Raw genomic sequence first — 17,220 nt, forward strand, 5'->3', positions numbered from 1 at the left:
CAGTGATTTTGGCGGAAAAACACTACGGTGCCTGTGGCAGCCCTGTGGCTCCTGTGCCGTGTTCAGCCCCGATCGCAGACAAGCAATGATGAGTCCAGGCCCAGTGATTTCAGCCCTTTCAGCTGCTGACCCACAAGCTTTATTTCACTGCCAGCGCTCTTCTCCATCTTCAAAGGGCATCATCTTGTCTGTGGCTCCAGCTCTGCAAGACTTGAGCTCCAGCCCAAGGGCCTGTAAGCCCAGCCCAGCATCAATATGCCACCCCCCCCATGCTTTTACCTCCAGCCCAACAATCTTGTGACACTGTGACAGACTGTGCCTCTTTTCGCCTCAAGGCCAAGAGTCCCATTCTGAGCATAATAAGATCTTTTACGTTTTCAGTTAGAGCCCCAGCCCCACAGTGATTTCCGCTCGAACCTTAGAGATGCCATCACAGACCTAGGTGATCTCCTAGCATCAGCAGGGCTTTCTAGCGCAAGGCTGCAGCCCCCTTTTGTGCGCCACACAACCTATTTTACGTTCACCATAGCACGGGCCCCACAGTGATTTAGGCAGAAAAACACTACGGTGCCTGTGGCAGCCCTGTGGTTCCTGTGCCGTGTTCAGCCCCGATCGCAGACAAGCAATGATGAGTCCAGGCCCAGTGATTTCAGCCCTTTCAGCTGCTGACCCACAAGCTTTATTTCACTGCCAGCGCTCTTCTCCATCTTCAAAGGGCAGCATCTGTCTGTGGCTCCAGCTCTGCAAGACTTGAGCTCCAGCCCAAGGGCCTGTAAGCCCAGCCCAGCATCAATATGCCACCCCCACCATGCTTTTACCTCCAGCCCAACAATCTTGTGACACTGTGACAGACTGTGCCTCTTTTCGCCTCAAGGCCAAGAGCCCCATTCTCAGCATAATAAGATCTTTTACGTTTTCAGTTAGAGCCCCAGCCCCACAGTGATTTCCGCTCGAACCTTAGAGATGCCATCACAGACCTAGGCGATCTCCTACTATCAGCAGGGCTTTCTGGCGCAAGGCTGCAGCTCCCTTTTGCGCTCCACACAACCTATTTTACGTTCACCATAGCACGGGCCCCACAGTGATTTCGGCGGAAAAACACTACGGTGCCTGTGGCAGCCCTGTGGTTCCTGTGCCGTGTTCAGCCCCGATCCCAGACAAGCAATGATGAGTCCAGGCCCAGTGATTTCAGCCCTTTCAGCTGCTGACCCACAAGCTTTATTTCACTGCCAGCGCTCTTCTCCATCTTCAAAGGGCAGCACATTGGCTTTGGCTCCAGCTCTGCAAGACTTGAGCTCCTACCCGAGGGTTTCTAAGCCCAGCCCAGCATCAATATGCCAGCCCCACAGCGATTTCCACTGGATCCCTAGAGGTGCCATCACAGACCTAGGTGATCTCCTACCATCAGCGGGGCTTTCTGGCGCAAGCCTGCAGCCCCCTTTTGCGCTCCACACAACCTATTTTACGTTCACCATAGCACGGGCCCCACAGTGATTTTTGGCAGAAAAACACTACGGTGCCTGTGGCAGCCATATGGTTCCTGTGCCGTGTTCATCCCCGATCGCAGACAAGCAATGATGAGTCCAGGCCCAGTGATTTCAGCCCTTTCAGCTGTTGACCCACAAGCTTTATTTCACTGCCAGCGCTCTTCTCCATCTTCAAAGGGCAGCACATTGGCTTTGGCTCCAGCTCTGCAAGACTTGAGCTCCTACCCGAGGGTTTCTAAGCCCAGCCCAGCATCAATATGCCAGCCCCACAGCGATTTCCACTGGATCCCTAGAGGTGCCATCACAGACCTAGGTGATCTCCTAGCATCAGCGGGGCTTTCTAGCGCAAGGCTGCAGCCCCCATTTGCGCGCCACACAACCTATTTTACGTTCACCATAGCACGGGCCCCACAGTGATTTTGGCGGAAAAACACTACGGTGCCTGTGGCAGCCCTGTGGTTCCTGTGCCGTGTTCAGCCCCGATCGCAGACAAGCAATGATGAGTCCAGGCCCAGTGATTTCAGCCCTTTCAGCTGCTGACCCACAAGCTTTATTTCACTGCCAGCGCTCTTCTCCATCTTCAAAGGGCAGCATCTTGGCTTTGGCTCCAGCTCTGCAAGACTTGAGCTCCTACCCGAGGGTTTCTAAGCCCACCACAGCATCAATATGCCAGCCACCCATGCTTTTACCTCCAGCCCAACAATCTTGTGACACTGTGACAGACTGTGCCTCTTTTCGCCTCAAGGCCAAGAGCCCCATTCTCAGCATAATAAGATCTTTTACGTTTTCAGTTAGAGCCCCAGCCTCACAGTGATTTCCGCTCGAACCTTAGAGATGCCATCACAGACCTAGGCGATCTCCTACTATCAGCAGGGCTTTCTGGCGCAAGGCTGCAGCTCCCTTTTGCGCTCCACACAACCTATTTTACGTTCACCATAGCACGGGCCCCACAGTGATTTTGGCGGAAAAACACTACGGTGCCTGTGGCAGCCCTGTGGTTCCTGTGCCGTGTTCAGCCCCGATCGCAGACAAGCAATGATGAGTCCAGGCCCAGTGATTTCAGCCCTTTCAGCTGCTGACCCACAAGCTTTATTTCACTGCCAGCGCTCTTCTCCATCTTCAAAGGGCAGCACATTGGCTTTGGCTCCAGCTCTGCAAGACTTGAGCTCCTACCCGAGGGTTTCTAAGCCCAGCCCAGCATCAATATGCCAGCCCCACAGCGATTTCCACTGGATCCCTAGAGGTGCCATCACAGACCTAGGTGATCTCCTAGCATCAGCGGGGCTTTCTAGCGCAAGGCTGCAGCCCCCTTTTGCGCGCCACACAACCTATTTTACGTTCACCATAGCACGGGCCCCACAGTGATTTTGGCGGAAAAACACTACGGTGCCTGTGGCAGCCCTGTGGTTCCTGTGCCGTGTTCAGCCCCGATCCCAGACAAGCAATGATGAGTCCAGGCCCAGTGATTTCAGCCCTTTCAGCTGCTGACCCACAAGCTTTATTTCACTGCCAGCGCTCTTCTCCATCTTCAAAGGGCAGCATCTTGGCTTTGGCTCCAGCTCTGCAAGACTTGAGCTCCTACCCGAGGGTTTCTAAGCCCACCACAGCATCAATATGCCAGCCACCCATGCTTTTACCTCCAGCCCAACAATCTTGTGACACTGTGACAGACTGTGCCTCTTTTCGCCTCAAGGCCAAGAGCCCCATTCTCAGCATAGTAAGATCTTTTACGTTTTCAGTTAGAGCCCCAGCCTCACAGTGATTTCCGCTCGAACCTTAGAGATGCCATCACAGACCTAGGCGATCTCCTACTATCAGCAGGGCTTTCTGGCGCAAGGCTGCAGCTCCCTTTTGCGCTCCACACAACCTATTTTACGTTCACCATAGCACGGGCCCCACAGTGATTTTGGCGGAAAAACACTACGGTGCCTGTGGCAGCCCTGTGGCTCCTGTGCCGTGTTCAGCCCCGATCGCAGACAAGCAATGATGAGTCCAGGCCCAGTGATTTCAGCCCTTTCAGCTGCTGACCCACAAGCTTTATTTCACTGCCAGCGCTCTTCTCCATCTTCAAAGGGCATCATCTTGTCTGTGGCTCCAGCTCTGCAAGACTTGAGCTCCAGCCCAAGGGCCTGTAAGCCCAGCCCAGCATCAATATGCCACCCCCCCCATGCTTTTACCTCCAGCCCAACAATCTTGTGACACTGTGACAGACTGTGCCTCTTTTTGCCTCAAGGCCAAGAGCCCCATTCTGAGCATTATAAGTTCTTTTCCGTTTCCATTTAGAGCCCCAGCCCCACAGTACAATTTCCAGCCCCACAGTGATTTCCACTGGATACCTAGCGGTGCCATCACAGACCTAGGTGATCTCCTAGCATCAGCAGGGCTTTCTGGCGCAAGGCTGCAGCCCCCTTTTGCGCTCCACACAACCTATTTTACGTTCACCATAGCACGGGCCCCACAGTGATTTTGGCGGAAAAACACTACGGTGCCTGTGGCAGCCCTGTGGTTCCTGTGCCGTGTTCAGCCCCGATCCCAGACAAGCAATGATGAGTCCAGGCCCAGTGATTTCAGCCCTTTCAGCTGCTGACCCACAAGCTTTATTTCACTGCCAGCGCTCTTCTCCATCTTCAAAGGGCAGCATCTTGGCTTTGGCTCCAGCTCTGCAAGACTTGCGCTCCAGCCCAAGGGCCTGTAAGCCCAGCCCAGCATCAATATGCCAGCCCACCCATGCTTTTACCTCCAGCCCAACAATCTTGTGACACTGTGACAGACTGTGCCTCTTTTCGCCTCAAGGCCAAGAGTCCCATTCTGAGCATAATAAGATCTTTTACGTTTTCAGATAGAGCCCCAGCCTCACAGTGATTTCCGCTCGAACCTTAGAGATGCCATCACAGACCTAGGTGATCTCCTACCATCAGCAGGGCTTTCTGGCGCAAGGCTGCAGCCCCCTTTTGCGCGCCACACAACCTATTTTACCTTCACCATAGCACGGGCCCCACAGTGATTTTGGCGGAAAAACACTACGGTGCCTGTGGCAGCCCTGTGGTTCCTGTGCCGTGTTCAGCCCCGATCCCAGAGAAGCAATGATGAGTCCAGGCCCAGTGATTTCAGCCCTTTCAGCTGCTGACCCACAAGCTTTATTTCACTGCCAGCGCTCTTCTCCATCTTCAAAGGGCAGCATCTTGGCTTTGGCTCCAGCTCTGCAAGACTTGAGCTCCTACCCGAGGGTTTCTAAGCCAAGCCCAGCATCAATATGCCAGCCCCACAGCGATTTCCACTGGATCCCTAGAGGTGCCATCACAGACCTAGGTGATCTCCTACCATCAGCGGGGCTTTCTGGCGCAAGCCTGCAGCCCCCTTTTGCGCTCCACACAACCTATTTTACGTTCACCATAGCACGGGCCCCACAGTGATTTTTGGCAGAAAAACACTACGGTGCCTGTGGCAGCCATATGGTTCCTGTGCCGTGTTCATCCCCGATCGCAGACAAGCAATGATGAGTCCAGGCCCAGTGATTTCAGCCCTTTCAGCTGTTGACCCACAAGCTTTATTTCACTGCCAGCGCTCTTCTCCATCTTCAAAGGGCAGCACATTGGCTTTGGCTCCAGCTCTGCAAGACTTGAGCTCCTACCCGAGGGTTTCTAAGCCCAGCCCAGCATCAATATGCCAGCCCCACAGCGATTTCCACTGGATCCCTAGAGGTGCCATCACAGACCTAGGTGATCTCCTAGCATCAGCGGGGCTTTCTAGCGCAAGGCTGCAGCCCCCATTTGCGCGCCACACAACCTATTTTACGTTCACCATAGCACGGGCCCCACAGTGATTTTGGCGGAAAAACACTACGGTGCCTGTGGCAGCCCTGTGGTTCCTGTGCCGTGTTCAGCCCCGATCCCAGACAAGCAATGATGAGTCCAGGCTCAGTGATTTCAGCCCTTTCAGCTGCTGACCCACAAGCTTTATTTCACTGCCAGCACTCTTCTCCAGCTTCAAAAGGCAGCATCTTGGCTTTGGCTCCAGCTCTGCAAGACTTGCGCTCCAGCCCAAGGGCCTGTAAGCCCAGCCCAGCATCAATATGCCAGCCCCACCATGCTTTTACCTCCAGCCCAACAATCTTGTGACACTGTGACAGACTGTGCCTCTTTTCGCCTCAAGGCCAAGAGCCCCATTCTCAGCATAATAAGATCTTTTACGTTTTCAGTTAGAGCCCCAGCCCCACAGCGATTTCCACTGGATCCCTAGAGGTGCAATCACAGACCTTGGCGATCTCCTAGCATCAGCAGGGCTTTCTAGCACAAGGCTGCAGCCCCCTTTTGCGCTCCACACAACCTATTTTACGTTCACCATAGCACGGGCCCCACAGTGATTTTGGCGGAAAAACACTACGGTGCCTGTGGCAGCCCTGTGGTTCATGTGCCGTGTTCAGCCCCGATCCCAGACAAGCAATGATGAGTCCAGGCCCAGTGATTTCAGCCCTTTCAGCTGCTGACCCACAAGCTTTATTTCACTGCCAGCGCTCTACTCCAGCTTCAAAGGGCATCATCTTGTCTGTGGCTCCAGCTCTGCAAGACTTGAGCTCCTACCCGAGGGTCTCTAAGCCGAGCCCAGCATCATTATGCCAGCCCAACAATGCTTTTACCTCCAGCCCAACAATCTTGTGACACTGTGACAGACTGTGCCTCTTTTTGCCTCAAGGCCAAGAGCCCCATTCTCAGCATAATAAGATCTTTTACGTTTTCAGTTAGAGCCCCAGCCCCACAGAGATTTCCGCTCGATCCCTAGAGGTGCCATCACAGACCTAGGTGATCTCCTACTATCAGCAGGGCTTTCTGGCGCAAGGCTGCAGCTCCCTTTTGCGCTCCACACAACCTATTTTACGTTCACCATAGTACGGGCCCCACAGTGATTTTGGCGGAAAAACACTACGGTGCCTGTGGCAGCCCTGTGGCTCCTGTGCCGTGCTCATCCCCGATCGCAGACAAGCAATGATGAGTCCAGGCCCAGTGATTTCAGCCCTTTCAGCTGCTGACCCACAAGCTTTATTTCACTGCCAGCGCTCTTCTCCATCTTCAAAGGGAAGCATCTTGGCTTTGGCTCCAGCTCTGCAAGACTTGAGCTCCTACCCGAGGGTTTCTAAGCCAAGCCCAGCATCAATATGCCAGCCCCAAAGCGATTTCCACTGGATCCCTAGAGGTGCCATCACAGACCTAGGTGATCTCCTAGCATCAGCGGGGCTTTCTGGCGCAAGGCTGCAGCCCCCATTTGCGCGCCACACAACCTATTTTACGTTCACCATAGCACGGGCCCCACAGTGATTTTGGCGGAAAAACACTACGGTGCCTGTGGCAGCCCTGTGGTTCCTGTGCCGTGTTCAGCCCCGATCGCAGACAAGCAATGATGAGTCCAGGCCCAGTGATTTCAGCCCTTTCAGCTGCTGACCCACAAGCTTTATTTCACTGCCAGCGCTCTTCTCCAGCTTCAAAGGGCAGCATCTTGGCTTTGGCTCCAGCTCTGCAAAGCTTGAGCCCCCGCCCAAGGGTCTCAAAGCCCACCCCAGAATCAATATGCCAGCCCCCCATGCTTTCAGCTCCAGATCATCAATCCCCAACCACGGTGCCAGCCCCTGCATATGTTCACCTCGATGGCCACAGCCCCATCTACAGGTCTAGTATCTTTTCCATTTTCATTCCAAGTCCCAGGCCCTCAGTGTTTTCTGCTCCATCCCAGGAGGTGCCATCCCTGGCCCAGGCAATATCCTGGCATCGACGGGGTTTTCAGGCGCAAGGTGTCAGCCCCCTTTTCCTCTCCACACAACCTATTCTAATTTCAGTCACAATACCCAGCCCCTTCATCCGTGACACGGGCCTACAGTTCTTTTGGCGGAAGAACACTACGGTTTCTGTGCCAGCCCTAGGGTTCCTGTGCCATCTTCAGTCCCGGTCCCAGACACGCCATGATTTTATCTCTTGCCCCGCAATCCCTGGCAGCTTCACAGATTCTGCCTCTTTTCACACAATTCAAAGAGCCCCATTCTCTGTCTCATAGTTTCTTTTCCATTTTCATTTAAAGTCGCAGCCCCGCCATCCCCTTCCCAGCCCCACAGTGATTTCCACTAGATCTCTGCGGCGCAGTAGGGCAGTAGGTAGTATCCTGCCATCGACGGGGTATTTAGGCGCAAGGCTGTAGCCCCCTTTTCTGTTCTGCATAACCCGTTCTACCTTCAGTCACAACACCCAACACCAGCATCGGTATGAGAGGCCTACAGAGAGTTTAGCACCTAAATCCTACCATCTCCATGTTAGCCCTACAGCTCCCATCCCATGTGCAATCTCAATCCCAACCCCACAGTTCCCCTTTCCCAGCCCCAGTGATTTCAGCTGTTGACCCACAAGCTTTATTTCACCACCAGCTCTCTCCTTCCATCTCTAGCTGCCCCAGACAAATCTGCTCCGGGTTGAGACAACTGGGTTTTGGATTTGGGTGCAGTTGTGAGGTTTTACCTTCAGGTCCAGAAACACTATTCTCACCCCATTCTGGCAGACGTTATTGTATTTCCAGCTTTATCGTTTTGTATCCTAATCTATGATTACTCTCCAGATGTATAGTGAGTATCCCTTTGAGCAGTGATTGATGCTGCAGCACTGCAGTCCCCACCCCGGCCCCAGTGATTTTAGCTCCAGTCCCACAAGCTTTATTTCACTTCCAGTTCTTCTGTCCCAATTCTTCCTCAACATCTCTCCAGCAGTGCCACATAATGCTACTTGTGCTCCTCAGGGCAGGATCTTTGTTTTAGCTCTAGCTCTTTGTGGTTTGAGCTCAGATCACAGCCCTTACAGCAATTTCAGCTCCGACCATGGAGTTCACCTCCCAGCTCCACATTCCCTATCCCAGCCCCACAAAGGGTTTTACCCCAAACCCTACCATATTTCTGTCTCCTCCAGCTCTGCTGCCTCGGCTCCAGCTCCTCCGCTTTCTACTGCCTGCAGCTAAAAGCTGCTTCTGCTTCTCACTTGGGGCTGTTGATAAGGTCACAAATCAGTTCCTGCCATCATTTCAATGTCTCTAGAAGCTGTCCCACCCACCCACCCACCCACCCATCCACCCTAATGGGATCCCAAGTTTGGGGACGCTTGAGGCCTGAAGCCCAACATCTACCTTCCCCCTCACCCTAGGCCTCAGCCCAGCACCTGCACTAAGACCCCCTGACCTCCCCCCAGGCAGCTCCAGGGGCTGGGAACAGCCCCTGGGCTCCTGCTCCCCCATCCCAAACGGCACCCTTGGGCTGGTTCTTGGGCCCTCGAGGCCTCTGAGCCCCCACACACTCAGCCTCTACTTGGTACCAAGGGGAACCCCCAGGCACGTCCTGCAGGCCCTGCGCTGCCGCTCCATGCCCTTCTCCCGGTGGCATTTATCCAGCCCCAGCATTCCCACTGCTCCACCCTGTTTCGGGCCTGGCTCATGCCAAAGTCCTTATTCCACACCCTGGGGCTTTATGTCCCCACTGATCTCACAACTGGTGTTTCAGCCCCAATCCCACAACTCCTACTGAATTAACATCAGGTATCTAGTAAAGAAAACACATCAAACAAAAAAAAACCAAAAAAAAAAAAAACCAAAAAAAAAAAAAAACGAGCAAAATGATAAAACAACGCAATAAAGAAAGAAATCATTGTTATTACAAGTAAAAACAAAATAAAGTAATTAAAACGCAAAAAGCCAGTTTTATTCCCGGTATTCGGAACGTTACTTTAAATCCAAAAACGGCGAAATGTCTAGTTGCCGCCCAGCAGTTAACAGCAGCCGGGCCCCGCCTGCACCACTCCAGCCCCCGGCTACCCGAACCGCGCAGGGTGCGGCGGGGAGAACTGGACAGCGCCAGCCCTCAGATACTGCCGCAGGCGTCCCATCCGTGCTCACCGGCGCTCCCCGGATCAGCTGCCGCGGAGGTGCCGTCCTGGCGCAGCGTCGCTCCTCGAATCGCGCAGGCGCACCTCTCGTCGCTCCCAGCTTCACCGCCGAACTGACGCCGGTGCCGCCCCAACGCACGTTATTTATCCCCCAGGGCCGGGCCAGCCAGCCAATCACAACCCGAGGCAGCGCCGGCCCCACCAATCCCAGCCCGCCCCTTCCCTCCGCACTCGGCTCCGAGACCCCCCGCGGTCCCCTCAAGCCGGGCTCGCGCCGCCGCCATTGCCGGGGCCGAGTCCGCCCGCTCCCAGCCCTCTGCCCGCTTCCCTGGGAGAAATCCCGGCAAGGACCTCAACTGGAAGCTCCCGCCCGCCCTTCCCGGCCTCATCAGCGCCTGCCGAGACTGCGGCAGCGGGGACACAGCTCCGCCGGCTTCCAAAGCGGCGGTGGCGTGAGCGGCGCTTCAGGCGTACGGGGGAGTACGCCTGAGGCGTACGGGAGGCTGAGAGGCCTGGCCGCGACTGAGCGGGCTGTCATTGGAGGGACCGCGCCCGGATTGAAAGGGCGTCTGTCATTGGACAGGGCGGAGAAAGGCGGGCCGGGATTGGCAGGCTTGGGAGCCGTGAGGCGGCGGCCCATAGGAGCGCGGGGTGGAGCCCAGGCTGCACTTTGGTAGCGCAGATTCCATTTTGACAACATTGCATTCTTTTGGGATTGGGAATCCTGACCACATAAGAGATCTGAAAATTGGTATTTTTCAGTTTGATATTTTGAAATGGGGTCCTTTTGTTATTTTGGAACTTGATATTCTGGTATTTTGAAATGGAATAATTTTGGTGTTTTGGAACTTGGTATTTTAGTGTTTTGAAACTGTTATTTTGATATTTCTGAACTTGCTGTTCTGGTATTCTGAAATCGGGTTACTTTTGTATTTTGGAACTTGGGTTATGTTAAAATTCTGGTATTTTAATTTGTGTGATTTCGAAACGTGGTTTTCTTTGGTATTTTGGAATTTGGTTTTCTATTATTTTGAAACTAGGGCTCAAAACTAGGGTTTTGAACAAAAATACACCTAGGGTTGTATTGTGGAACCTAGTTTTTTGTAGGCGGAGTATTTGGTATTTTTGTACCTGAGCTTCTAGTATTTTTGTAACCTAAGGTGGGGGTTTTTTGGCAACCTGTGATTGGCAGGGGTTTGGGGCATCCTAGTTAAGTGTCCTGGCTTCATTTGCCTTCTTCCACCACAATTAAGCTGGCATGGGAACTGTTAAATCACAGACTATACAATGAGATGCTTCCTGAAACAGAAATAAATTTTAGCTGCCACAAGAAAACCAAGAAAAGACCATACAGGAAGTAATTCCATTTTAATAGTCTCCAACTCTCCAACATGTGAAAGGAAAAATTGAGTAAGTGCGGCAGTATAGAGGCATTACCAAAAGAAGCAGTGTTAGTCAGCTTCTCAACATTGCTTTTAAGTATTTTATGGGAAAAACATTTGGCCTAAAACTTCTTATGCATAAGTTGTTGGGGGTTATAGAAGATGGAACCTGACCCTTGGTAAATTGCATGAGAACCACAGCTTAAAGTTACTCAATGTCTTCTGGTCTCACAGGATGAGGCAGAGGTATAACTGATTTCTTCTCTGTATCTCTGGAAAGAGCTTTTCTCATATCTATAGTAACAGGAAAAAAATGTTATTATAGTAATGCAGTCCTTGTACAAAGCCATATTAAGTGAATTCTCCGTTAAAATAAGATAATTTTTAATCAAGAAAATTTCCCAGAATCATAAGACTATCTCAAGTTTGAAAGGACCCATAAGGGTGCAACTCCCTGCTCTGCTCCACACAGTACTACTAAAATGATACCGTATGATTAGGAGCATTGTGCAGATATTCCTTGAACTCTGATGGGCTTGGTGTCATGACCCTTTCCCTGGAGAGATCATTGCAGTTACCAACCAAACTCTCGGTGAAGAGCCTTCTAACACCCACTCTGAACATTCCCTGACACAGCTTTGCTCCATCTCCTCATGTCCTGTCACTGGTCACCGGAGGGAGGAGATCAACACCCCTCTCTGAAGTCCTTGGAAGTTACAGACTGTGAAAAGTGCATGCATCAGCTTTCTCTTCTCCAAGTGGCACAAACTCATGGACATCAGCTGTTCCTCCTAAATCTTGCTCTTGAGACCTCTCATCATCTTGGTTGCTGTCCTCAGGACACACTGCTGTCCTTAATGTTGCTCAATGGCAATGATATCAACTGATATAAAACACTGCATGAAACTCAGCCAAATAGAAAGGAAATGACAAGCTAAAAGAGGCAAATATATGACTAAAGTCACATGCGGCAATGGTAGGTGTCTGTTTGAGCCCTTGTATTTCACAGCGCTCCTACGTATCAAATAAACAGTGCAAGAACAGAAATGATACACAGCCTCACCATGTAACCCTTTGGGAGGATAATTTTAAGAAGGATTTAGAAAGAGGAAGCACTTGGTAGTTCACTTTTGTTAACATAATTAAAATTAACATACTTCAATGTCCATGTTCCTTCCCTTTTAAATTGAAAATGTTACCCAATTCTTTGTCATTGCGGAATGCTGACAATTGTTAATTTATACATAGACATCTGAGAAAAACAAAGTTTCAGGTCCCTGTTCCGGGATGAAAGGAACAAAGCACTGACATTCCTTCTCATTTATTCTTGTTCTGTGTTTGATTTTGCCAGAGATGCTACAAAATGTGCAAATGGCAAGATTAAGTTTTGTAACTGATATAATCTTAATTAGGAAAAGTTACAAAAATACAAAAATCCCATTAATCAGCAACTATCTGAAATTGTTTCATATAATTATTTCAAATTGTTTCATGGTTTTTTTATAGGTTTCATATCAAAAAATAGTAAGAGTCTTACAAACAATCCCAGCAACTTTCAACATGAGAATAGTTCTGTTCAATTTGAGACCAAACAAGAACTTACCATAAGCATCTTCATCTGGCTCCCCACTACTAGCTGAGTAGTACTCTAAGACTGTCCGGTACACACTGTAGCCTAGTTGCTTATACATATTTACAGCAACCTGATTTGATACTCTCACAAAGAGATCGACAAAAAATCCACCCTTTCTTTAGCAGGAGAGGAAAAGAAACAAACAAAGCCACATTAAGGAATAGTAAGTAAATGTATTTCTAAATAACAACCCATAAATTGTAATGAAACACAAACAAGTCCAATGTAGTATACTAATTAAACATCTTTCCCAATGTAATAACAGATACACTTGTTTACCATGGGAAAATTCAATCATAGACAAGGATTTAATTTTATTTTTATCACATGGCAATTTTTCACCAGTCAGTGGGTTCAGAAATTTGATCAGAAGGAACAAGACAAGTTAAATGCCCCCACAGGCCTAAATCCAATTTAAAAAGTATCCACATTTTAGACTGCTTGGATTAGGAGAAGTGGAATCAGTCACAAAATTCAGTTGCCTAACAGGAGATGACAGACCCTTAATTCCACACGGCAAGTTTTTCAAAACATCATACTACTTTCCAGTCTTACCAACCATAGTGGGGTTGCGCTACTATAATCAGTTAAGGACATTTCCCTGTGGGTTCATCTGACACTAAATTAAATTTTCTCAGGTACAAGTAACCAAGCACGGGATGGCAAGTAAACTAAGATAATCTCTGCAGTACAAAATTTGTTCAGGATTGTGCCTGAGGGCATTGCACAAAGCCCGCAGTAACTGAACAAGTATATTGGAGGCCCTACAGGAAACAGTGCGGACTCTGTCAAGGAATGTTCTTTTATACACTATCTCTACTGGAGTTCAGGCTATGTCCTCCTCTCTCTGGCAAGTTAGCTCACAGAGAACCCCTGGGATTTTAAACTGCTAAGCAACTTTCGTAACTCTTTTTCTCCAACTAGAAGGAATTTAAGAAAATCAGAACACCACGTAAAGCAAAATTCTGCCACGTAAAACAGGGACATGTTTCTGTAGAAATACTACTTTTAAATGTTACTTTAAAAGATGAATTTAAAGATAGCCATACTACTCACTTTTCTGAAATTTCTTCCAGGAGCTCCATTAATTTAGCAGCCAAACCCAGCCGTCGAAATTCTGGTGCAACAGAGAGAGCAGTAACGTGTCCATGCCATTCTTCCCTAGCCACAGAGCCTTCGGCTTTGCCCATGACTGTGAACATACAGAGCATCAGCGCAGCAGCACCTTTGGAGTAATGCACTGCCTGCAGCCAGACAACGTCACAAGAGGAATAAGCCATGGATAAACACACGATACAATGATTGTGGTAAAGGCTAAAACAGGGATGTCTACCTTTTCACTCTAAAATTGTGATTTTAGCCACTAAAAATGTCATTTTACTCAAATATTACAGCAGTTTCTTGACTAGTGTAAAAAAACACCAAACAAGTTTGCAAATTCCTTCCTTGAGGCGACTTCTAAATGCAAATTTTAAGTAATTCTCACAAGTCTCACTGAACCAAAATTTGAAATCTGACTGAAATAAAGGAGGAACAGAGGACTGGAAACCCAAAACTACCATCCCAGCAACTATCTGAGACTTTTGGAGATTATGAGGGAATAGAGCTCGGGAAGCTTTGCCAGTCCGGCAATAGAAAGCTAAGGCCCTGCAAACACAATGTGTTTAAGGAGGGAAAAAAAAAAAAAAAGGAGGTGGGGATGGTGTTTTGGGGAGGCTTTTTTCTAGTTTCTCTCCTTTCAATCCAATGTTAGTTTATTAATGAAAATTCACACTTCCACCCTCTGCTTTTCACAGATGACACAGGCACTGCTAATAAGCAACAAGTGTGATGGATACAGAGAAATGTTCTATACAGCACACATACTTTCAGCTTAATATGTTAAATACTTTTAGTTCCTGGGTCCCTGCAAAAACCATTACTCTGCCCCACCCCGTCTCCTAGCAGTTCTCTTTGGCATGATTTCTGAAAAACACAAGTATTCCACAGCAAATTAGCAAATGACATCCAGGCCCAGAGCTTTCCCTTACAGGGCAATGCAAAAGGCAAGCCCCGCACTTTTACTGACGGTGGGTAGGGACTGTATCTTCCAGATTACAAAAATACCCATTCACCAAATACGGGTGGATGTTACGACAGCCAAGGCTCCTCGCTGCGCTAGGAACATCAAACTGGAAGCTATGGTAATGAGTCCTGCATAATACCCTAAGACATTTAAGAAACGAGAAGATGCAACGCAAGGTTCCTCTTCCATGTTGGTTATTTGGTCAACGCGAAGAGTAAGAAAAACTCCCGCGTTCTAATCCCCGAAAGAGGCAACGAAGGGAGACGTTACCGCCGGGACACCCGGCACTCACTGTAACCCATCAGCTCCCCGCCGGGAGCCTCGGCGACGATGAAATACTCGGGCCAGTGGGCGAGGTACTGCAAGTAGAAGGGAATCCCGTACTGGGCGCTTGGTTAAGGAGCAACTGCGACCGTCACGGCTGCGCCGCCCGCGCCCGACCCCGCGCCCCTGCCCCGGCGGGAAGGATACGGTCTCGGTCAGCGGGTCCAGATTGCTGTGGGGGAAGAGAGTGCGGCGCTCAGCACGGGCCCGGGCCCGCCCGGCCGGCGGGGCGCCGCGAGGACCCCGCGGGGTGGGGAAGAGCGCAGGGGCTCGGGGGCATGAAGAGGGGACAGCCCGGCGCTCACATGTTGTTGAATCGGAAGAGGTCGTCGCAGGTGAAGGCGCGGAGCGTTGTCATGATGATGGCGATCACGACGCAGACGCCGAGCATGACGGTGAAGACGCTGCCCCGGAAACGCTCGCGCGCCCAAGGGCCCCTTTCGCCACGGAAAGGCGGCAGATGGGGCGCCCCCGCCCCCTGCGCAACCCTGCCCCGCCCCGCAGAACCGCCCCGGCCCGGCCCGCGCCTGAGACCTGCCGCCGCGGGCCGTGCTGAGAAGGGGCACGGCTGCGTATTTCTATATTTAGAAATATCAAACAATAATATCTATATTCATATTATTAAAAATAAAAGCCCTGCCTCACACCAAATAAAAAGAAAAAAAGACCTTTCTTTTAAATTATATTAACATATTTTATAGTAATATTTTTCGTATCTATTTTCCCATTTATAATTTCAATTGCCCTATAATGTTATTGATATTCTAGATTACATCTCTTCACATTACTTACATATATTTATATTTAGGTTTACATTTATAGTTTAATTATAGTTACATATCTTTATATATTTATAATATATTTCTATATTTAGATTTACATTTCTATAATACTTGCCTTGTTTAAAATAAAGCCCCTGTCTCTAACCAAATAAAAACCAAAGACACCCCTTCAGTTAAACCGTATTTAAAAGTTCAAAAATAATTTTATTTTTCATCATTATATTCACATGTACATTTCTATTTTTTACTATATTTATAGATTATCTAGTATAGAGAATGCCTTGAAGAACAGATCTGTCTTTATACTATATATTTATATTACTTATATTTATTTTGTATTAAATATTTATAGGTATCAGTAGATATATATTTGTATAGTTGGATTTATAGTTTTATATTATTTATATTTCTACTATTTATAAAAGAACCCAGCCTATAACCTAAAAAAACAAAAAAAAAACCCCAATTTCTTTTAAACTATAGTGAATATTTTTATATTTACAATCTCTACTTATATACATTTGTGTATATATATTAGGCCCTATTTTCTATATATGATAGTATGTCACAATAACATACATTATATGACAGTTTTATATATTTATCTGTTTTCCATGTTTATGTTTACAGTTATAGTTTTAGATTTCCTTTCAAATTTATTTTTATTTCTATTTTGATCTGTCTAGTAAACCATATCAACTCACTCACCTGACATGTCAGAACCACAGAAATCCCGCGCCTCGGTCAGCGCCGGCGCGCAGGGCACGCTCGTCCCATCGCAGCACATCCAAACAAAACCTATTTCTGCTACTAACAAAGAACAAAGGCCCCACTACATTTCACCCCATTAAAAACTCACAGAAACCCAACTGGAAATAAATTTTAAAACCCCTCTATAACTAGCCCAAACCCCCCCATCCATTCCAATCCTAAACTTCCTCCCAAACCAGTATCTCAGAAACCCAAAAAACCTCAAAATCACATTGAAAATGAAATAACTGCTAATAAAAACAAAAACCCATGAAAAAATAAATCAAACCGACTCACTGAACTCAAAACTGTGCAACTGACCCTAAACATTACTACAAAAAGCCCCCAAAGCTCCACCTTTATGCTAACTCACAAATAAGAACAAATAATCTATAAAAATTACCTTAAAAATTAAAAAAAACTAATTAAAAGCATACAAATAAAAAATCTAAACTATTAAAATACTAAGAATACCACTACCCAAATTTTAAAAAATGTTGCCTATAAAAACCCACCATAAAAATGCCCCTGTCCCCAAAGATAAAAACTAAACAAAACCCATCACACCAGAAATAAATCGGAACTTGGGAACGCTAAAACCGTAACACTCAAGAAGTACACCATATCCCTTCTCGTACACCAGCTACAAACAGCATAAAACAATAAAATCAATTACTAAAAACCACCTTTAAACCACTACCTTTTTAAGAAAACTTTCAACAATTTAAAAACGGCTTTTAACAAAAGCCATCTAATAAATCAACACCCAAAACTCCAGCAGCCGAGCTAGCCCTACCAAATCTCTCTGTTTATACATCCAATAAACAAAACCAAAATCCCAACAATATCCCAAGTCTATTAAAGAAACCTACTGAAATTAATCCTAACTCAAA

General features: G+C 48.3%; 1 protein-coding gene across 1 annotated transcript; it reads right to left on the bottom strand.

Annotated features, from left to right (window-relative positions):
- Positions 1-10,740: 10,740 nt before the first annotated feature.
- Positions 10,741-15,258, bottom strand: LOC132330810 (N-alpha-acetyltransferase 20). The gene is made up of 6 exons (XM_059853512.1): positions 15,101-15,258; positions 14,943-14,967; positions 14,764-14,854; positions 13,463-13,598; positions 12,377-12,522; positions 10,741-11,067 (listed from the first exon to the last, which is right to left on the bottom strand). Exons 1-6 carry the CDS (start codon positions 15,184-15,186, stop codon positions 10,982-10,984), a joined length of 570 nt encoding a protein of 189 aa, XP_059709495.1. The 5' UTR covers positions 15,187-15,258; the 3' UTR covers positions 10,741-10,981.
- Between the last annotated feature and the right edge of the window lie 1,962 nt (positions 15,259-17,220).

The sequence above is a fragment of the Haemorhous mexicanus genome, chromosome 9 (assembly GCF_027477595.1).
Source record: "Haemorhous mexicanus isolate bHaeMex1 chromosome 9, bHaeMex1.pri, whole genome shotgun sequence".
In the NCBI taxonomy this organism is placed as follows: domain Eukaryota; kingdom Metazoa; phylum Chordata; class Aves; order Passeriformes; family Fringillidae; genus Haemorhous; species Haemorhous mexicanus.